At 43.2% G+C, this 23342-nt stretch overlaps 1 protein-coding gene across 1 annotated transcript in view; it reads left to right on the top strand.

Annotated features, from left to right (window-relative positions):
• Nucleotides 1-23342, top strand: part of wwox (WW domain containing oxidoreductase) — a 129380-nt gene that overhangs the window by 16943 nt on the left and 89095 nt on the right. Inside the window, exon 6 of the mRNA XM_029434280.1 lies at nt 21344-21432. Within this exon, the coding sequence (XP_029290140.1) occupies nt 21344-21432 (89 nt within the window). The remainder of the gene's footprint in view (nt 1-21343; nt 21433-23342) is intronic.

Consider the following 23342-nt stretch of genomic DNA (forward strand, 5'->3'; position numbering starts at 1 on the left):
ACCTGGTCGGTTGCATCCCCCTCCAGGGCCTCAGGATGCTGCTCTTTTAGTCACTCTTCCCCTCTCCATCCACACTCCCTGGCCTTTTCTTTTTTTCATCTTTCAGAAAGCCCTCAAAAGACTTTAGCCTCTGTTTACCCTTCGATTCTGTACCTTTTTTTCCTCTTCTTCCTCTTCTTTTCCCTACCACAATGATTAAGGAAATTGCAGCCCATTTCCCAGGTCAGTGAGCAGGTCGGTAACGCTCTTCTCAGCTGCCGGAGATCCCACTAGATCTACATATTCAACTAAAATTCTAAGAGGTCCAGTTAGAGAAAATTTCCGCGAGCAAAGGTCCGGAGCATCATAATGTCTAACTTGCGTTATGAATTAGTGTGAGATATATTGAATCAGCCCAGTAGCTGTATCAACGTCTGCACATCATCAACAACTGACTGTCAAATCTAATAAAGAAAGTACAATTTAAAAACATTTAGACAATATTTATTGTGACTTAACATTGAACTATACAGATATATATATAATACTGTAGATATATATATATATATATATATATATATATATATATATATATATATATATATATATTACTGTAGATATGTATAATGGTCTTCTCGTGCTGCATTTAAAAATACAATTTTGAAAATAAATAAAATAGCTTTTGAAAAATTGTGCATCTTAAAATAAAGTGCTTAATTTTAGAAAAATAAAATAAAGTGTAGCAGCAGCTTGAGTTTCCCTTTTTCTCTAACTGTTTCACATCTTGATTTAACTCTCACAATGTTAGAATAAATCAGTCTCAACACATCTTAACAATTGAACAGTTTAACCCAGGCTAGCACATCCTGGGTTAAACTGTTCTCTGTGGCTGATGATGCTGACAGGTGGCCTGTTTGCTTTATTTTGTCACAAATCAAAATCACATTGAGCTCTGAGTGCTTATTTTCTGTGCCCTCAGTTCAGACTTGAGTGGGTATGTTTGGTCAAAAACGTTGTGCTTTGTCTCATAGTGGCGTTTCACATCACCACTTTAATGAGCACCACGGTCTCTGAGCATATGAGACGCTGGTGTTGTGCTCCAGTGGGAAGGATGAACATGAATGAGTCCATTCTGGGTTGAAAGCTCTGCTGACTTCTCTCTTCTTGGAGAGCGCCATGAGTAGTTATTGTTCTCTCCCTGTCTGCCACTCACTCGTCTCTTCGTCTGTGTTTTTCTCCCTTTCTCCGTCTTCTCTTCCTGTATCGCTAATTCGTCTGTCACGCGCCTCTCGCCTCTCATCTGTCTGTATTCAGAGTCGCAATGTTTGCCGCCTGGAATGCACAGATTTGATTGGCTGAGGAGCATCACGTGAGTTTCCTGAACGGCTCAACCAGTGCCGTAAAAACGAAAAAAGCTGCGCCGGTTAAAATAGAAGCGCCCCGTCAAAATTGAAAATCCCTTAATAATGTATTGATTATAGGTCCGGGTCCCTGCTCTAGATCATAGTTAATCATTCTTAGGTTGCAGGCTTTTAAACTTAAGCTTGTTTTTCTTATAATTATTTTCCCAATTTCCTTTTCCTACCTAGAATGTTTTACCATCATGTCATATTGAGCTTATTTTCTTTCAATTTTGACATAAACAGCTAATACCAAATCAACACTTTCACGCTCTTATTTAAATCAAAACATGCATACCCTTTTATGGTTTAGGATGCATCACATGATGCACTTTCTTTCATTAAAGAGCAGAGGCAAAAGTAATTTTATTTTGCATGAGGTTTTGCTGACACACCACTGTTGAGGCTTAGATAAATCCAGTGGAGATTGTTGTTGGGGATGTCGACGCTTGTACTTAAGAAGCCCTAGAGCCCCTTCTCAAATTGTCCCCAGACTATACAGACATTACACCTGCACCTGCACTTCAATCTCTTGCTGCTCTCCCGATCCTCTCCTCCAATCTCAGGTGCATCCACTGAATCATTGAGGGAGTGGCGGCTCTCCCTTATTTCCAGGATGAGGCATTGTGCAAATCGTTTTGTTTTCTTGCATGTTAGTGGCATGCGTCCACCTCTCCAGGGAGCCCTTATTTACTTGTTTATTTGTTTGATTCCTGCCTGCATTCTGTCTGTAGTCTGGGAATAAAAAGGTCCCACTTCTCCAACTACAGTCTACACTGGCTTGGCACTGAAGAGAGCAGAACGTATGGATGAAATGAGGGTGGAATTGCGAAATGTAAATTTGATGAGGAAAACCCTTTTCCCTCAAATTTATCCAGCTCTGATTCCTCCAACAAGCCACCGCACGAAGCATGGGAACTGCAATAAGATTTACAGTAATATACCATTGAGGAATTCTTTACATTACACAGGTGACGGTTACAATGCAGCTCGTGGGTATACTAAAGGAGGCTTTGTGTGGTATAGACTGTTAGTTTAAACGTAAAATAGTTGAGTTTTACAGTAGTAAGCATTTTGCATGTGTGTGTATGATTGTGCATCTAAGTGATACACTCCACAAGTACAGTATGTGTGCACACGTACGTGCATGCACAGTGCACACACCCATCCACATGGTGTGTATTTAAATGCTTGATTATGCATTTTGCATAGCTTTGGGACATGCATCACTCTTCCCAGACTGCTAATAAAGTGACCAGGGAGATGGGGAACCTAAATGAATCCTAAAGTGCCTGGCTTGCATTCCTCACTCCCTCACTCTCCCTCACTGCTCTGCTTAGTTATTCCAGCCCGTCGTGAAAAGCTGTGCGCCGCTCAACTCTCTTCCTCCTTATGTCTGTCTGCTATAGCCAGGTGCTCTGTCTCCTGAAGAGGTGTGGCCTGCTCCTAATTGCCTGGACCACAGTGAACTATGGGCAAATGCTCTGTGTGAAGGAGCACCATGGAGGAATAATTTTAAATAAATCACATAGTTAGCCGGGTGGTATTTTCTGCTAAATAAGCAGTTCAGCAGCCGTCTCACATGGAGGTGTGAGCGTTAGAATGACGGGTCACTTGCCATAGGTCATGTTGGGGAGGATTTAAATGATTTAAATGATGTCACTGCCACTGAAGGGGACAGGTTGAGGAAGGATGTGTAAGGCAGCACCTCTTTGTTGTTTGAACCTGACAGACTCTCCTCCTTCACTCTTTCACTCTCGCCTCTGAAGGTGGGCTCATCGCCCTGGGACGAGGGCTTCTTATGATGAGAGAGGTGAGAGGTTGCTTGGATCTCTTTCACTCTTTCTCCCCCTCTTTCTCTCTCTGCCAGCAGAGAATGTTTTTATTGAAGTCTGAGAAGTGCTGACCACAGAGAGACAAGTCCAGCACACACTGTAATGTTTTAAATCGGGAGATGAGCCAGTTGTAATAAGCTGCAGCCAAATGGACTGAGGCTTAGTTGATGTCTGCCAAACAAGCAAACACAGTAATGTTGAATGCAGGAACCATCTGGCAAGTGGCTATAACATTTATCCGATATTACCCCGAGTTCTTTTAGCATCTTTAGCACAGTTTGAAATTAGCAGAGGCTCTCAGATCCCACGATAAAGTTCATAGGAGATGCAATAGGCTAATTAGATGTAATTCTGTGTTTGATGTCTCTGTGAGATTTAAATTGTCTGATGCTGTCTCTTGTCATCTTTTATAACCCACCAACACTATAATCAGACATGAGATGGGAGCTTAATGAGCATGTGCGTGTGTGTGTATGAATATCCATGCATTTGGTGGCCTACACTCCATGTCTGATTGTGTTTCACATCTTAGAAAGGGGGGAAACAAACATAGCAGAGGAGTGTGCATGCATGTACCCTGGTGTCACTTTGCTTCTGTTGTAAAGGACGGAGGGATTGTCCGCTAACCACAGACAAGTGCGTCACAACAAGTCAACAGCTGCCACGTCCGACCATTCTCACATTATAAGTCACATATTTCAATGTCAGCCCGATCAAGAATAACAGTTGCAAAGCTCTATATAGTCAAGTGCTCGCTCTAAAAGAAACGTGTGGAATTACGATCACGCTGTCGTGAACGTGATAAGAATGGGTTGTTAACTTTTTTCTGTTTATTTGCATACAAAAATGGAGATGAAAAAGGGCTTTTTTCAAATGATGTGACCTGCAAATGGCAATAAACACTTGTCAATCTTTAATTTTTTCTATTTACCGTTTGTTAATGTACAATTTTTCTTTATTTTTCTTTTTAAGTTTATTTCCCCAAAATGAATATGTAGCATTCTGGTGCAGAACTCTGCAAATCATCATTCTTGACTCTGTCAAATGTCTTTTGCTGATATGGCTGTGTCTCTGAGCCTTGTCTTGTGTTTATAGGATATCCTCTGCAGTCAGGTCTCATGGAATTGATATCAGTGAACCGCTCCAGGCATCCAAACAATCCTGCCCCAGGCACAGCTATCATTATTTTCTGGGAAGTTGTGTGCATGTTTGTGTGTGTGTGTGTGTGTGGGTGTTTGTTTGTGTGTGCGTGCGCATGTACGTATATATATATATGTATATGTGTGTGTGTGTTTGTATGTGGTTTGACACAGAGTTAACACTGGTTTACAGCTTAATCAGTCTGTGTAACTGAATGCATATTTATCAGAGAGAAAATTCATGCTCAAAGAATCAGAGCTCAGCCCATACATCCTTTTCACACACACACACACACACACACACACACACACACACACACACACACACACACAGAGATCCACATTTCATTAGAGGGGCAGATTCAGGCAGCAGTAGATTAAAAACAACGTGTGTTTTTACAGGTCCATAAATCACGCATGGGACGAGGGGGACTCATTTGGAGAACACCAGAGTTGTGGCGTAGTTGCCCTCACGTGACTAATGCTTAACTGCGATACTTTGATACACTGCCTTTTTATTAGTTTCATTCTCTCCTGCCCCATATCAATGATTATGTCTCGGCTCACATTTGACTTGCAGAGTAGGCTAGATGTTGTGATGTTGAGCATTTCGATGATGAGACGGCCTCTCCGAATAACCGTTGATTAAGCCTACACACTGGCAAGTTATTAGGCCTACAGAACAGTGTTGGCAGCATGCTGTATCCTAATCTTACACAACTTTGTGACCTGAGATTGTGTACAAGTAAGTAAAAAAACAGTTTTACTTTGTTTTCACATCATGTAAACTGTGGAAGGCGGTAAAGCCTCATCATAGCCTTTATTCTTTTTAATCCTGTAGGGTGTTAAAGGCCGTCCACTCCAAGAACGATAAGAATAACGATAACTATAAATATAATGATGTGAACATCCACACTGGTGAGCGATAACTTTCTGTAAACAGTGGCACCAAGCATGCGCTGCCCATTCCAGCTGTGTCAGAGCTCCAACATGGATATTGATGACCTGTTATTGCTGTATGTTGCGCAGAGAAAGAAATTAAGAGAAGGATATGGTATAATAAGAATAAGAAAATAGTTGAAAAGTAGTGGTGAGAGGAGGGGAGAGAGATATGCAGTTTAATTCAATAAGTTACCTACACTTTATTGCTGATAGAAAATATGTTGAAAGACCATTTTACTAATCGACCCTCCCGTGTGGATTAATACAACTTCGCATTCAGATGAATTTTGATTGGCTGTCAGTGCTTCTATCGTTCATCCAAACGCTCTTAAATTGATCCCAACAATATCGTTCTCCACTGCCGTAGTCATTATAGTTGTGATGTGGACTCCACCATCCACTTGAGTAAGAACAATTGTTTAAACAATATATTTATAGTTATCTTTATGGTTATCGTTCATAGTGTGGATGGCCCTTAAGTCTGTTATTTGGGCTGCTGATACTTTCACAACAGTACCAGCGTTTTAATGGTGTGTTAAGCACTTCTGTAAAGTGTTTTGTTGATCAGTGATTTGGGGGTCTAAATGCAACATCACACATGCGCTCTCTCTGTCGGACTGTCCGAGTTCCTCTCAGGTTTACCTGTGTGTTCACGTGTCTATGTGTAATCCCTAGTTTCAGTCGTCTTTGTGTGTCCGTGCTGGTCTCAGGCTAGAGAGCAGGTGTAATTTCCCCTGCACTAAAACCCCAACAAGTGGCACCAGGGGAGAGAGGAGCATATTGCAAGTTCAAGCGACTCTGCTCCCCTGCACCACAGAGAGCTACAGGCTCTTGTGACCTGTGACCACGTATAGCGTGTGTGCGTGTGTGTTTTTGAGTGTGTGTGTTTGAGTGTTTGTGTGCTGAGGGAGGCTCAGAGGTGTCGGAGCTGCCTCAATGTGTTTCTTTCATAGTGTAAAGCCTTTATTAGGGTACCGACCTGTTTGGGGGGCCGCAGGGCAATATTACTTCACCTGTTCCAGTTGAGAAATGTGTGTGTGTGTGTGTGTGTGTGTGTGTGTGTGTGTGTGTGTGTGTGTGTGTGTGTACGTGTGTGTACGGTGCAACTTTTAGATAACCATCTCTATATAGAGGAAGGTTAGAAGGTGAACAGGTTGGGTAAATATATCAAATAACTGTAATAAAATCTGCTGTAAACCAGTGAACACAGTTTGACCTTTAACCTCTAACTCCCTCAGTCACAGCACTATATATGTAGACCGCAGGGGCTTAGCTGATTAATTCTGCAGAGGGCTGGACGCCGTGAGGAGGAAGCATGATGTCTCAAACTTTTTTGAGTTTTTGGTCCATCAATGTTCTCATAATGGATTGGGTTATTTTTTTCTGAGTGGAAAGTTAACTTTAAGCTCAATTTTACTAATTGACAAAACCGCTCCCCTGAACAGCACATGTCCAATCATAGCTTAGCAGCTTTGGATTTCTCCACATACCTAAGGGAAGTGTATGGGGCTGTAGTAAAATAGTTAGATTGAAGGTGGCGTATTTTTTTAAGGGAAAAAAAAAAGTTTTTCTAAAACGTTTTAGAAAAGTTTGCATTCCAGCAAAACTCGTTATCTGAGATATGTTTGCTTAACACGTTGGTTAGTCCTAATTTTCGCAATTCTCGTCAGTCAAACGTAAAAAAACGGCTGGAAACAATAAAATCTCAGAAGAAGACAGCATTTTCAACCAACTCATGCAGCTCTCACATACAGCTAATAAAATATACTAACAGCTAACAGTCGTCATTTCAGCCGGCAAAACTGTTGCCACTTCAAAATGAGATGTCTGCTTTTGTCCAAAATCAACAACCAATTGTTTAAAAAATGACATCATTTTAAATGGTACCTCTGCCCCTGTTATTATTTTATATTGTATTATATTGTATTGTATATTAAAGGTTGTACATTTGCCACATGCCAAACAAGAAGTTCAACAGTCGTAGCAACAGTAACCATCGTGGCGGAGCTTAGCGGACTCAGTCAGAAGGAAAAATTCGTTTTAACCCTATTGGGATTTTAGAAAGCTGATATAGAAGCACAAAGACAAATATCAGGTCTAATTCAGCTCAACTCGATCATCCACTGAGCTTCTTCTCCCTCGTCAGTTACGTGATGTTCTGTCAGACACAGAGAGCCTCTGCAGGACAGAGTAATTTGACAGACCTTTGTCATTCCTACAGGTCTGTCTGTGGCAGTGAACGGTGAACAGAGTTAATTGGTGCCTCTCATCTCTACTCTGAAGGGCACTGCTGCCTATTAATACAGTGTCATGATAAATTATCCCAAATAAAACCCTACACACGGCAATGAATGATGAGCTTATGTCTGTGTGAGTGTATGTTGGTGTGGATATTTCCTTCAGTAAGTCTGCCTCATTAATTCTTGGTAACCAAATCTCCATTAGGTTTGAATGAATGACCCAAGACGACAAATAGGGCAAGAAAAAGGACTGGACTGATGGGCAGAGGGGAGGAAAAATCATGAGAGATGAAGAGAGGAGTGCAGAGTATGGGTGAGGAGAGAGGTGGAAGGAGGAGAGAATGGAGAAGTGAGGTGAGGGGCAAGGATGCCCATCCATTACATCCCACAGCGGCCCAGGGGTCGGCTTCAGCAAGACTGATTCAGAGCGATCAGGTTTGGACTCCATCTCCCATAAATCCTGGCATGTGACGCTGATGGATGTTGGCCATAAAGCCTCCCGCTCTGACATGCGGAGAGCAACATGGAGAACCATGGGAAAATGTGAGTGCTCCAGGTTAATGTCAACGAGGCCTGGGAGTGAAGAGGGGATGATGGAGGGAAGGAAAGACAGGGGACATCGAGAGATCAGATGTGTGGAGAGGGGGATTGAGAAGAATGTGCGGGCCGAGAGCAGAACGTGAAAAAGCACAGAGTTTATGGGAACGCTGTAACAGAATTTACTGTGACATTGCAATGTTTCAGCTGTCATCATATGGCTTTAAACCCATGTTGCTTGGAGTGCATTCAATAGTCCAACGCCGTTTGAGACAGATAAAGACATCTAAATATCGTTGCTGACATCCATTTTGTAATGTATTTCCTCTCCTCTCCGAAGGTTGGATGCTATGGCCATGTCATGATGTTTGGCAAGAGAATTAGTGTAATTAATTCTGTGTGTCTTTTCATTTATTGTGTTATTGTATGTCAACATGGTGTTTGATGCATGACCAAGATGAATATAGTTCATTAAAAAAGCCTTGCGATTATAATAGAAGCAAAATACAGGAACTGCCGACCTGGCTAGACAGGAAATGGAGATGTGTACTTCCTCATTAACAGAGCCCCATTTGGGCCATAAAGCACCATCCCAACGCGCAAAAAGCAAATGCTCTGATTAGGGGGGTGGAGGGGCATTGCTGCCCTAATGAAGGCTTCCCCCACAGTCATTTATGATATTGGTATGGGTGGTATGGTGACTAGGCCTATGGGAGGAGCTGACTTACGGAGATATGGACATGAGATAACAGATGCAGTATATTTGTATGGATGGGAGAGATGAGAGGGCCGGGGGAATGCATATCCACAACTCATTTGCAGGAGTCAGTTTTACTATGTTGCGGCTAATGGAGATGAGCTTGTGTTAAGAGCCAGGGGAGAAGCTAATTTTACATAAAACCAAAAGAGGTTTGAGAGACGTGTGTGTGTGTGTGTGTGTGTGTGTGTGTGTGTTTGTGTGAATGTGTGTGGTCAGGTTGTGCTGAACTTTATTCTGCTCGCTCGCCAAGTGAATTCTCAAACGCTGACCATCTTTTCCCATAAAAGCTTTCTTTATCCAACTGAAGAAGAAATGACTGAGGAAGACGCCACTTATCATTATCATGTTTGCTGTTTTAAATGTTTAATGAATTGAAAAAACTCTGTATTTGGTTTAATCTTGTAGAGAGGCTTCAGTCCAGATTTACTGAGACTGTGTTTTGAGGGTAAACTGCACATTTCTTTTGTGCCTCAGTTGCTAAGAGTGCAAACTTTAGTTCCTACTCTCTGACATAATCATGGTAATGACAGACCTAAAGAGATGTTCTGAAGTGGGGTTGTTTGAGGTTCTTAGTCAGATGCATAATCAGTTTATTACCTACATTAAGTGGCAGTCAGCACGCCCCCAGCTTGATGAACCAGACAGGTGTACCGGCATGGAAGCTGAACAATGTAATGCTGTGGACTGGGGCAGCACCTAAAAAAAATCAATATCAGTTTAAATGTACGCTACAGAATATTTTCACACCTTTCCCTTGCCGTGAGACAGCCTTCTCCGACGTGGGGAATGAAGCCGTGATATCTATCTCTGCTCTCGCCAAAGCCACCAGACTCCAGTGACAAAACAATAAAACATCTGGATTCAAACTAACCCTTTAAAACACCAAAGTCACAAAATAACTTAAACAAACTAACTGAACGAGGCAGCAGAAGACCAGCAACTCCTGTGTCTTTGAAGACAGCATAGATAAAGGCTTCAATTCCATGTTGGAAAGGTCTTTATGACGGTAAGGTAACGTTGTGAAAATATTCTAATTATAGCGTACACTTAAACTGATGTTGATCTTTTTTTTCAGGTGGCTAAAATACGTTTTGAAAGCACCACCATTTAAGTCGTAAAGTGTTAATAGAAAGAAAAAAACATTTTGTTGGCCAGATAATGGGATTTACATCACATTTCCGAGGCTTTATTTTTTGACCAGTGGTATTGTGTGTGTGCCTTCCACTCAGTAGGGTTCATAAATAACATGCCGTTCAGACTTTGTCATTTTGGTGATGTTGTTGGTACACATTCCTCTATACACCTTTAGTAAATGCAATCCTTTATATCTTAGTATCAGGGGCAGCCACTAAATGAGTATAACCTTTGATTCAGATATTAGCAAGGATCTGATATTGTTCACTGAATTTGAACAAAGTGTTGGTGGAGAAAATAAACGTGCACATGAATATAGATTTGAAGGTTTTTACAAATGCTTCGGCTCAATCTTAGAATAAACTAATCCCCTCTCCGCCCCTGTTCTCTCTCTCGGCTTCCTAATTTCTCCACTCTTTCTTGTCCCACCCCCCATCACTCCCCCCACCATCGCCACAGCAGCTACCTGAGGCCCTTGTGTCCACCTCATTCATCACCTGGGTTTGATTCCTCTGCTGCGAGAGAGAGAGAGAGAGAAAGGAAGAAAGAGTTGAGGAGGAAGAGTAAAGAGTCATAACAAACCCTCCTCTGTTCTCTCTCCTTCTTCTTCCAACCTCCCTTCCTTCAGTGTGTGAGGGAGAGATGAATGCAGCCAGTGGAATTAATTGCACCCGTTACTGAAGATCAGCAAGTTTGCACTGTTGGCGTGCTGATCTGCCATATGGCTGCCCACTAGGTGAACACTTTGATTAATGTTGCCCACTCCCCAGTTTTTTCCCCCCACTAATATTTGATTCTGATAACTGAAACTCAGCTCCTCATTCTGAGTGTCTCCATCTTCAGTCTTCACTCTCCTGTGTCCCTTTTGTTTAGTCTTTTCCTCTGCTAACCTGAGCCATCTGTGTTTGCAGCTTAAGTTTGGTTTCCAGTCTTGCCTTCTCTTTCATTGTTGTTTTTCTACACGCTTTGCTTACAAAGTCTTTGTGCGATGTGGTGTCGGTGTGTAGAGTGTGGAGTTTAGAGTATCCATGAGATTAGAGGGAGAAAGAAAAGCCAGAGTGTGTTTGTGTTGGAGAGAGATTTGGAGCTATGGGTACGCGTCCTTCGCAGTTGATTAGACCCCTGGGGTGTCGAGTGTTTCTCTATTAGCCTCCTCAGCCTCTCGTCTTCTTCTGAGCTACTCTCTACCCCAGAGGTCCGGGATACACACATGCACAAACCAACGGATACAGACACACACGGCATACACGCAGGCAGATAGGACGCTGTGCTGTGGTCCAGGCAGTAACAAGGAGGTGAACAGATGCTAGAGTCACAATATCAATAGGGCTGAGTGTAAGTAATAATACCGTCGCAGGGTTCAGCCATGAGACAGCGCTAACTAGAGAGGCAACTCTCAAGTGGAGCATTCACTTTCTGCAAATCACACCATGTAGCTGTGTGTGTGTGTGTGTGTGTGTGTGTGTGTGTGTGTGTGTGTGTGTTTGTGGGTGCACATACTCCCATTATATGATAGAGTGAGCCCGTGTTTGCTGCAGAGGAGCAGTGGGATGGTGTCAGTGCCATCATCAACTCTGAGATAAAATGTTCTCACCTAAGGTCACAAGTTCAAGTTTGTTTGCTTTTCCCCTCCTGCTATAATGAGGCAGCAATACAGAGCACTATGCAGAAATCTATACCGGAACATCTATTACAATCACGCGGGTGCTTTGTTTTCCCTCTGTTTTATGGCCTGTTCCTGCTGCTCGTCTATTTTGGTCTTCCTCAGTCTTGTTAAGTGCTGCCATTCTCCTGTGTTTGGATGTGGCCCAGAGGGCCCTTAGCGAGACCAGGGGCTGGGAATGAGCTGCGAGCCCAGCCAGGGGGTGCCCACGGTAGGCTGCCGGTCCCACTAAATCTCCCTGATTACCCGGGGTGGCTGTGGTGTGATGGGGGTGTTACCAAGGTGGTGGGCTCTCCAAAGAGGCTGATTGAGATGCAAATGGGGGGCATAACTCAGAGGTAATGCAGACCTGAGCACCCTTTGCCTCGTCCATTCCTGCTCACCTCACTCTCTCATCGCCCCCCATTTACTTCAGCATAGGAGGAGGGACTGTTATTGTCTCAGGATAAAGTTAGATATTTATCATAGTGTAAGAAAGGAAGACAGAAATAAGGGCGAGGGCCAAGGAGAATAAGAAAGTATGAGCATGTAAATTGACCGTTGTTCTGATGAAGGTAAACAATAACCAGATAAGTGCCCATACTCCTGCGGATGACTACTTACACACCCACACACACACACACACACACACACACACACACACACACACACACACACACACACACACACACACACACACACACACACACACACACACACACACACACACACCTGGAGATGCCAAGCTCTGCTTCTGTTTTCTTAGAAAGAACACATGGACACAATGAAGTGCGAGGGACTCGGCATGCCAGTAGAAAGGTGGAATGAACAGGGGAAGAGGAGGGAGAGGAGTAATAGCACAGTCCTGTGCTGAATTGTTCTGTGGATGCAAATTTAAATCCCTCCTATTATTTTAATAATCTGCCTTTTACTGCTTGTGCTCGGATCATTTGTTTGCAAACCAGGTTATTTGGAGAGGGAGGCTCGGGGGTAATTTCATGCTTTGGAGCATTTATATCTATAACTTAATGAGGAGAGGGCCTGTTGTTTCCTGGTAATACACTGCTAGAGGGGAGCAAACTTTTTATTCTCCGTTTAGGGTACTGTTAGAGGGCAATAATGTGGGATTACTCTGATGGAATTAAGGAGCAAACTGAGGAGAGACCTAATGCAGCTTTGGGTGATAGACCAAACTTAATACTGATGTTTCATTCAGGGTTCCTTAGTTTCATGGCGTGTACCATAGGAGATGCTCTTTCCCATTTGCCCTTTTCAATAAGTTTACACAAATTCCTTCAAAGATTTCTTCACATTGAGGCATCCTCAATCCCCAGCTCATGCCTAATTGAGCTCAGTCTGTTTTTACCCCGATGTACATTTTCTTTTCTTTCTCAATTATCTAAACTCCTTAAAATGTTTGTGCAACAGACACACTGTAGTCTGTGTAACAGTTTGTGAAATTCAGATCTGTCTCCTGCTTATTGTCACTCAGTCTGTGCCAGGGCAGGGAGTCAGCCCGGTGGCCTGGCCCAACTCAATATAACACAAGCTTTATTACATTTAGCTGAGAGACTAAAGGAAGGCTCGCTGTCTACAGAGAGCAGCACACAGTCTTGTAAGATGATCGGGATTGTTAATGTAGTTACTCTCCTTCAGTGGAGCCAAAGACAAAGCGGGATGGACTGATGGAGGGAGAAGGTGTGTGTCCACGTCCCGTCGTCCACCGCCTCTCCTTCTCTTCTTCTTCTTCTTCTTCTTCTTCTTCTTCTTCTTCTTCTTCTTCTTCTTCTTCTTCTTCTTTTCCTCGCTGTCATTCCTTCGCTCTTCTGTTCTCTTGTGAAGGACTCTTCTCTCTGCAAATTTAATCAGACTGCATGAATTAAAGCAATAATTCAATTAGTTTACAAGGCATAATTTATTCTCTGTCAGGCCAGCTGACAATCCGTGGCTCGCTGACCCCCGACCTTTGCTAGAGTCACATGATGCATTTATTACAGCGTTCAACGAGCGCCTTTCAGGCTATTATCAGGCGACATGGGGATAAAGATGCATGATGAGGATCCTATTATTCAAATCTGTGTAACACTGTAACCTTCTCAACATACAGGGTAGATCATGTAAACGGTGCTTTAACTACAGTTGTATTGAATGTGTTTGTGAATATGAAAATGACCATGTAATACTAATGATTATTATTAATGTTGGGTCATATCTGATAGTTCCACTGTGAGCCATGTATTTGCTCTCAGGTTGCTCTTCCATTCATTCTTGTCTTCTGTTGTAACGCTAACTGGGAGTCTAAACTAGAGGAAACAAGAGACTTTATCCCAAAGAGAAGACAAGAAAAGGCACAATCTCTTGTGTTTCCAGGCTAAACTATTGTGACAGTGGAAAATGGTAAGCAGTTTAGAATATTGCCAAACAAAAGAGCTTTTAATCAAAGTGCATACCAGACCCTGCGGAGTGTAAAACACTCCCTCATCAAAAGGCCTATTATACACTTACTCACATCAAAGGCCTCCATGCTTCTTAATTGCCAGATTCTTTTCTTATTCAATTATGTGATGCTTATGTTTTTTAACGCTGATACTATAAGAGCTCGGGTAACCAAATCAAAGGGGCTTAATTCATCATCTCTGAACAGTGATGTGTTTTCACTACATCAGTATACATATGTGTAAATGCATTTCTGCAAGTGTGCCTGGTACTTTACCTGCCCTCCGGATACCGGGATGATGCAAGGCACAAGTGTTTCAGGAGAAATGAAACGGTGTAAAACTAGCAGGTTTAGATAAAGCAATCACATTACCGACACACTTGAAAAGAACACATTATGTTGTACTTGTGTCGAGCTTTATTGCTGACTGCCCCAAATTGAAAGTTGTATGTACAGTATAAGTGCAAAGGGTTTCGGAGTTGTCCTCCAACTTTGTTATCTAACCACAACATAATCAGCATCTAAGTCTGCATGTGCCGTTCATGCCAGACACTGAAGTCCCCGTGCAGAATTGCAAAATAAGCTGGGTGTAAATATGTAATTGCCAGTGCTTATTCTGAGATCTGAAATATTAGGGAGCAATATGGATGGCATTAAAATCCTGGTTGTTAGGGGTATCGGTTACACTGAAGACATGCAGGAAAATGTGCACTGTCTGCGAATATGGTGGAGATGGAGTGGGGGAGATGAGGGGGGAAGATAGGAGCAGGAGAGGGTGAGGAAATGGAGAGGAAGAGACAGAGAGGAAGAGGAGAGTAAGATGAAAATCTCTTAATGTCTTTCTGAGAACATAGACACATTATTTAAATCTCCATCACTTTTTAATGTAAATCTGATCAGGCTCTGTGCTGGACGAAGGAGAGCAGAAGTGAAGCAGAGGCAGAAATGGAGACACACACACACACACACACACACACACTGATAGACACAGATGGACAGAGCGCAGGTTTATAATGTAACATCGTTAGGATTGAAAGCTGGATGTCATCATCTCAATTCACACTTTCTCCGCTATAGAACACAAATGCACACAAAACACTTTTGAAATGATATCAGCTGTCCTTTGCCTTAATGAAAAAACACTTACACAGGCTGGCTGTGGAATACTTTGTGTGTGTGTGTGTGTGTTCGTGTATGTGGTGGTATATATGGGTGCATGTGTAAGTTTGTATGTGTGTGTTTGTGTGGAATCTGATATCTGCCTCAGGCCCCATGGCCCTGGTCTGTCTGCATCCGAAAAGCAAACTCTGCAATTATGATGACCGCCCTGTCCTTTTCATTTCCCATCTCTGTCTCTCTCTCCTTCTCTCTGGCTCGGGTTCTCTCTTTCCATCTCTTTGTCTTATTTTTCTCTGTCTTTGACCTGTCTGTCTCTCTTCTGAAAGAAGACATTCTCAATAGTAAGACAATAACAGGCTTGATTACACATACAAGCTACAATATAAAGTCTTCTTGCACTTGTAACTCACAGACACACTCATGCGTCACCTCTCCTTAACATGTTTTCAAATTTAATTTGTTTTGGCAACAACCTTATTCAGACGAGGACTTTTATCTATTTGTATGATTTTAGTTAAAATGTTACAACAATACTGTGAAATTACAATGACGAAAAATAATAATAATAATAATGTTTTAACATAATTTCGTACATAGCGTTCTGTTGACAGATTTTATTTCACTTGATAACATTTTTGTTATCATTATATTTGTTGCATTCTTTTTTTACACTGAGGCCTAAAATACCCATTATATGTAGTGGTGGAAAGTACCTACATTTACTCAATTAAAGTGCTATACTAATACTAATTACTCTACTATTGTATACTTATACTCCACTACATTACAGTGAAATATAGTACTTTTTATTTCACTACATCTATTTGGCAGTTAAAGTCATTTCAACCAGCTAAAACAATCAAATTCTGCAGTATTAATAATTCTATAATATAAAATGTAGCACTGCCGTTTTGTCTGCATAATGAGTGTAAAGTATTTTGATATTGTGGTATTGCTACTTTAACTGAATCAAACAAATACTTCTTCCTCCACTAGTTACCTGTAATTATTTCCCACTTTCTTTTTTTTAAGTCCTTTCTCCTTTTTTGTGTTTTTCTCAGCATGCTCAGTGTTTCTCTGCAGCCTCTCTGCAGCCTCTCTGCAGCCTCTCTGCAGCCTCTCTGCAGCCTCTACATGACTCCTTGTCAGGTCTGAGTGAGTGATTAACTCATTGAAGTGCTTACTAATTAATGTGTTTCATTAATTACAGTCATTAATGCTGTGTTTACTAACATGGCCTGCTGTAGCCTTAGTACGTCACTGAATGGAAATGTCAGCAAGTACTTAACTGAGGCCTGGCCTTTACTCCGTGTGTGTGTGTGTGTGTGTGTGTGTGTGTGTGTGTGTGTGTGTGTGTGTGTGTGTGTGTGTGTGTGTGTGTGTGTGTGTGTGTGTGTGTGTGTGTGTGTGTGTGTGTGTGTGTGTGTGTGTGTGTGGTGCCCCTGATGTCCGTGTTAAGAGTAACAGCACGTATGTTCTGCATGTTTCTCGTCTGGAAAATCATCCCATGTCCTTCCTTCACCTTTCCCATATCTGCCCCTGCAGTTGCTTGATTTGTAACTTGATTTCAGGAAAGGGAAAACCTGTAGATTATCCAGCTTTCATTAGGGGGGGAAAAACCCAGTCCGTGTCAGAGAAAGAAGAAATCAATTTAATACAGACTTAACTGGAGGAAATTGCATATTCTGCCTGTACTGTATGTGCTGAACAGGCACTTTCTCTTCCTCACCAGAGACCTGCCTCCCTATTAATTGCAGTGTGTGTGCTTGTCAGTGAGTAAGTGGATGTGTATGTGCGCGTGCATTTGTTTGTTTGTGTGTGTTTGTGTTTGTAATGTGCAGAGCGTGTGCATTCATTTGAGAGTTAGGTGCTTGAATGCATGTTTCCTGAGTGCGTATTCAGTCTCTTTGTCTGTGTGTGGAGGTCAATTCTCAGACCTGTGGTAGGGCACACAGCCAGATGTGTCTGTTTCTTTATTTGTGGTGTGCATGTGAGTTCATCGCACGTGGTGTGTGTCCATATTTCTTTGTTGGTGTACGGCGCGTGCATAAGCACAAGCGCATGTGACTTAGCCAGGTGGAGAGGAGATTGGTTGGTATTTATGAACAAACGTCATAATTGTGACAGGATGATATACGACCAGCACATTCCAGTTCCCCCCCTCCTTCCCTTTCTCTTTTTCTTTTTGCTAAAAATATATATCTATGATAAAATACAGTCTTAAAAGCTGATGACCAATTTAGTGTGGCGTGTTCCGGACAAGGTCACAGAGATCTGAGGTCCTCTGTGTTCCTCCCTCCGAGGCCTGTTCTAATCTACAGAGCAAGAAGAGGGGCTCAAAGTCATTTCTCTAATTGCTTTTATAAGGTGCCCTTTTCACATGGTGTCTTCCCTGCTCATTCACTTTCACCGCCATTACAACACCTTACCTCCGCACCTGCTGGTAAAGTACACTCATGTAATATTGCTGACGCCTTATATTGATATCAGGTATTCAGAGGGAGCAATAGAAACCAACCTATGGAAAGAGTACACTTTTCTTTCTTCCCCTACTCACTCTTTTAACATCCTTCTCCATGCCTGAGGAGTTAACCGGGGGCTGCAGGGTAAGTGTTTTGTATATATGAGGGTACTTTTGATTTCTTAAGTGTTGTCCCTGCATTGGTGATCTATAAGGGGAGCTGAGGTGGTGAGGGGGCAGCACGAGGTGAGTGAAGATGGAAACGGGGTTAAAGTGTGAGAGGGAAGGCTGAGAAGGATAAGGGGAGAGGGGGATGAGATTGAGCCTAGTGCATTAAGACAGTGTATTATTTGGCGGTTCCACTTGCTTGCGTCCATTAGGGGTGGCTGCTATGCTATTAAAGGGGTCAGCGAAGTGTGTGTACCTGTGTGTGCGTGTGTGAGTATGCCTACATGTGTGTGTTTTAAGAGTTAGTAGAGTGGTCCAGTGTCTTATTGAACAGGATGGGGCTCCCCTGCTCTAATACCTCTTCATTTTATTGGATTGGATGGCCCAAGTTATAATTGTATTAGTGCTCTTCCCCCTCCACTCTGTCTCCACAGCAGTGACCACATGTCATTCCCCAACGCACGTGGAAAACACCGGGGGAGACGAGGAGAACCTCTGTAGAGGCCAACTTCCGCCACTCACACAGCACTTTTGCTCTCCATCCTTGCTCCTAGTTGCCTCCTTCCTTCTTCCCCTCCTCCTGGTGAAAGTCGCAAAGGTCATTGTCATGTTACAGACAGCTGTTCTCTTGGGTTGACGGCTGGAAGTGGGGGTGGAAGGTGGCGGCAGGAGTGGAGGGCTGAGGGATCTAATGCCCATGTTATCATCATGGTGACCTTGCTGCTTTCTGTCCTGAGCACGCGGCTCTTTTGCAGATGCACGGTTATGAAGATGGACACACAGTCGTCGCCGCAGTTTGTAGTTTTCAAGCCGTGAAGCCTATTTACACGCGTCTTTCATTCATAATTAGCCCTTTGCATTTAGACGGAGCGATAGGTTGTGTGTAGCTGGGGGCAGTAAGCTCTGTCACCCCGAGCTGAGCTCTGTGGTGTTGCACACTCAGCGATTACTCTGGAGTTAACCAGAGAGGCTTCGCTGCCTCTCACTTTTCCTTCGCCCTTGAAGAGACCAGGAGTTGTCAGGGTCCTCATAAAAACCCTGAACGATTGCGTCCGTGCGTTCTTCCTCTCTTTTTCTACCCTTTTTTTTCCCTCTTCTCCTTCCAAAACCTGGCCATCTGTCTAATTGTTCACCTCCATCGCTTTAATGCTTTTTACATGCTTTTTCCCCCCTCTTTCCAGGCAATAAACTTTATTTTCTTCGCAAGACTTCAATCTGCAGGGGGAGGGTAGACGGGCAGGCAGGCAGGCAGGCTGCTCACCTTCTCCCTGCTGGATTTGCTCCAGTGGCCCCCCTTCAACCCCCCTCTGTCCTCCCTCTGGTCTCCCATTACTCCATCTCTCCTTCCCTTTCCCCCCCCTGTCTCTAGAGAAGGGGATATGTGTTCGTCAAGCTGACACCTGCTCTCATCTTCTCTGCTGGTCCTACACTCATGGAGGGCTACCCTGTTGAGGAGGCCTTATACTGACCTGTTAATTATCCCACTGCTGCCTACTCTGACCTTGTTTGGAAGTAAAGTCTAATTTTTCTTCCTGTAAAATTAAATTCTCCATTTCATTTCAACAACTTTTTCTCAACATTTTTAGTTTGAATACTTTGTGAACACATATTTCTTTCACAGCTAACCTCTTTTCACTTTACCTGCATTTCTGACTTTGTATACCGTTAAAAAGTGTCCAGGAATGTGAATGCTGCACATACAAGTCATTAAAATGAGACAGTTGTCTCCTCTCACCTGTGATTACTGCTGTGTGCAGATCATATAAGCAGGTACCCTATAATCATATCTATAATAGCCATAATCAGCCCTTTAATGCTTTGTAATAGCATCCATATAATGGTATAGAGTAGCATCAAGAGAATAATTCAGGCATAGATAATGGTGCGATAGCGTGGTTTTACCCTTGAGTCACAACATTGCATTTGTTGTGTGTGTGTGTGTGTGTGCGGGTGTGGGTGTGCATGTGTCTGTGTATGCATGTATAAATACGCCCTGGGGCAGTTAAGGTGTCTGTAAAATGCCTGAAGAATCACATTTCCATCAGAAGGCGCTCTTAACCCTTTCTTGTTTTCTTTGTGCTCACTGCTCCATGGAGCGTCCTTGCTGTGAGTGTCATGTACACTTAGCTCTGCAGAGACAGACACGCAGAGGAAAGACATTCCCATATGACACCCACAGACTGGAGATCAGATCAGGGTGAAAGGCTGACAGGGGAGCAGCAGCAGCGGTAGTGGCGGCAGCGGATGGAGAGCGGAACGCTGAACGCTGTTCCGGGGTATAATGTGAGCTGACAGCGTTCCTCAGGGATCCCAGGCAGGACGAAGGGGAGAGGTAGCATCAGGAATACCTGGTGCTACTGAACCCAGAGCCCAGCTGGGAGTCCTGAGAGCAATATCTCACTCCTTTTCCATTTCCAGCATGAGGGATGAGTCTAATAGACCGTTCTTCTGAACGGAACGCGCTGCACACACCACGGTCCCGCTTGAGATCACATGTTGTAGGGAGATTGAACCGGGGTTGTCTGTTTAGGGGGCTTGTACTGATTAAGATGTAGAGAAGGGTAAGAAGGGGGAGAGAGTCCAAATTGACATGCTTTATCACAGACAAAAAAAAACATGCTTGTACGCTGTTATTAAAGAGATATGCTCCTTTAGGCCTGCATGCGTCTCTGCTGAGACCTTTGCCCTGCAGCAGAGACGCTACAGTGGGATGGAGAGGATGATGAATATTTAGCCCGTCTTCCTCAGTGTGTAAATGCAGCTATGCATTCACTTCCTTAAGTCATTTATCTTTCTCTTCTCCTCTCCTATCGGCTCCCTGTCTCCTAACATATGGTGTAAGATGGAACACACACACACATACACACACACACACACACACACACACATACACATATACACACATATACACACACATACACACACACACACATACACACACACACACACACACACACACACATATACACACACATACACACACACACATACACACACATACACACACACATACACACACATACACACACACACACACACACACACACACACACACACACACACACACACACACACACACAAAAGCTTGTGTCAAAAGCTATGAGTTCCTTTGGAGTCTTTAGACAGGGCTGTGACCGCATGTCAGCATTCTTTCACATATTTTTTTACCAGGCTGAATGAAAGCCAAGTTGACGAATTAGCAAATTTGCCTTATAATGGGTGCAGTGCACAACATCCTTTATCCCTGTACCCTTGATTTGGATAAAGAAAAACTCTTCCAGAAAACCCTTTTAACTCTGAAAAGAGGATAAGCATGACCTGTGCACTCCGAGAGGAGTGATGATGTATTTTGTATCAACAGGGTAAAACTTCACACCTTTAAAAATTTGAACTTGGACTTTGTGGTAACTCCACGCCGAGTTTTGGTGATGATGACAAATGATAATAGTGGCACTTAAAAAAATCAAAACTGAATTAATGGTGATGACCATTTTGCTTTTTTCCCCTGCTGGTTATTACAATCGTACTTTTGTGTTTCCTGTCTCTACAGCACAAAGCAAGGGTAGAAGCCATGATGTGTGACCTGGCCTCTCTCCGCAGCGTCAGGGAGTTTGCTGAGTCTTACAAGGCCAAGAAACTGTGAGTATAGACCAAAATATAGATTTTCTGTCTGATATTGTCATACTGTCATTCTTTAAAATACATTTTGGTAAGATAAGAAAGTGGAAGTAAAACCTCTTGAGAATTAACCTAAACCTTTAAATAACCTACATTCTCAGAGTGCCCCTTTCCCCTCCTGTCAATGCTGTGTCTTGAGGTCAAAGTTTATTTCAATTGACCTCTGGCTGCAAACATTTCCGGAGAACCATGACGGCGAGCAACGCTATGACTTGAAGATTGAAAATTGGTTTATGCAATGTTGCGCTTGTGTGTTCGGGCTGAAAGCAGGGTTACAACCTGGTCCCTCCAAAATCCTAGGCAGCTGTTTTGAATTGAAACTCACACGTTGAAAATGACCTCTAATCTACCATCAAAAGACAGGCGAGCCTCCATTGTGAAGAGACGGGGGAGAACTTGTCTTAATCAAACGTATGGCAGCACGCCCAACTAACAAATCATGACACTCATCATTCAAAGCTTACTTCAAGTAGCCATCAGTCCCATTTCAACCGTAAAGCTTTTTTTCATTGTACTTACTCAGAAAGAAAGAGAGAACGAAAAGAAAACACAAGAATAAAGTTAAAAACAATGGTGACTAAACAGAGTCTGTCATTCAGGCCAATTACTGTATTCATCACCATTACTTCCCAAACACAGCATACTTAAAGGACATCCAAACTGTTACTGATGGACACCATATGGACAAAGCCCCAGGAGTAAGTGTGTGTGTTTGTGTCGATTTGCTTGACATTGGTTGAAACAGACTACCAGACTTGATGACTCTTATTTTGTGGTGGTCAGCTTTTACTGCATGCGTCTTGCATCCCGTAGTCGGTCGCACAGTTGCTATTTTGGGGTCATGTATTCTGTCATCCATACTGCTCATCCATCCGCAGGTGGCTATGCAGAGGAACTAGTGTGTGTGTGTCTATGTGTGTGTGGGTGTGGGTGTTAGTGTCAGGGGAGCCCCTTGGGGAGAGGCAGGGCAGTCATTGCCCATAGCAGCCCTGGGGCAGGGTATGGCCATCCAGGACACGTGTCTTGGGTCACAGCCAAACCTGGCTTCCCTCACCTATAGTGTCCTATAGTTCCCTCCCATCCACACTGCAGTATATTAACCTCTCTTTAAGCCTACTGTCCCCAGAACCCCGCTCCTGATTTAGTTTTTTGCATATCCCTTTTTGCAGTTTGTTTATCTGCATCCACCTCCCTCTCTTCCTCCCTCTCTCATGTTGTCTCTCCATCTTTCTCTGTCTGTGTCGCTCTCTCTCTCTCTCTCTCTCTCTCTCTCTCTACCTCAGTATTTTGGCAAGGTTGTATTTCTTCATTAGCTGTGCTGTTGGGGGGGAGTGGGGGAGTCCCAGGGGACGTCAGAGTACATTAATTCTCATCAGAAGGCGAACAGAGCAGAGTGGAGGCTGGGAGCTCTGAGCTGTGAATGGCACTGGGCAGCTGTCTGAGTCTACCACCACTCTATTACTGCACGTATGTCTTCAGGCATAACACACACAGAAGCGTGTGCACACAACACGCACATACATGTGCATACATGCACAGACACACACTCAGACAATTCTGCGTGCAGACGCACACACAGTTTTGTAAACACATAGAGACAAACACACTCAAACGCACACGCACAATAATGCTCCTGCAGCGTGTCATTGACAGGTGAAATGTAATCAGAGTCTTTTTCTTTTCCTTCTCTCGTTTCTCACTCCCTTGCTTTTAAGTGCTTTAGTCAGTGGCTTTCACGCTGCTTTGTGTTCCATTGACCCCGATTCTGCTTTAATTGCCTGTCCTTTGAAATGAAATTACCTGGATATTGATATTGTTGAATGCAGTGCAATTTCATTGGGATGTAATTGATGGAGGACAGCGTTGACAGA

This window comes from Cottoperca gobio, chromosome 6 (genome assembly GCF_900634415.1).
Source record: "Cottoperca gobio chromosome 6, fCotGob3.1, whole genome shotgun sequence".
NCBI classification, from domain to species: domain Eukaryota; kingdom Metazoa; phylum Chordata; class Actinopteri; order Perciformes; family Bovichtidae; genus Cottoperca; species Cottoperca gobio.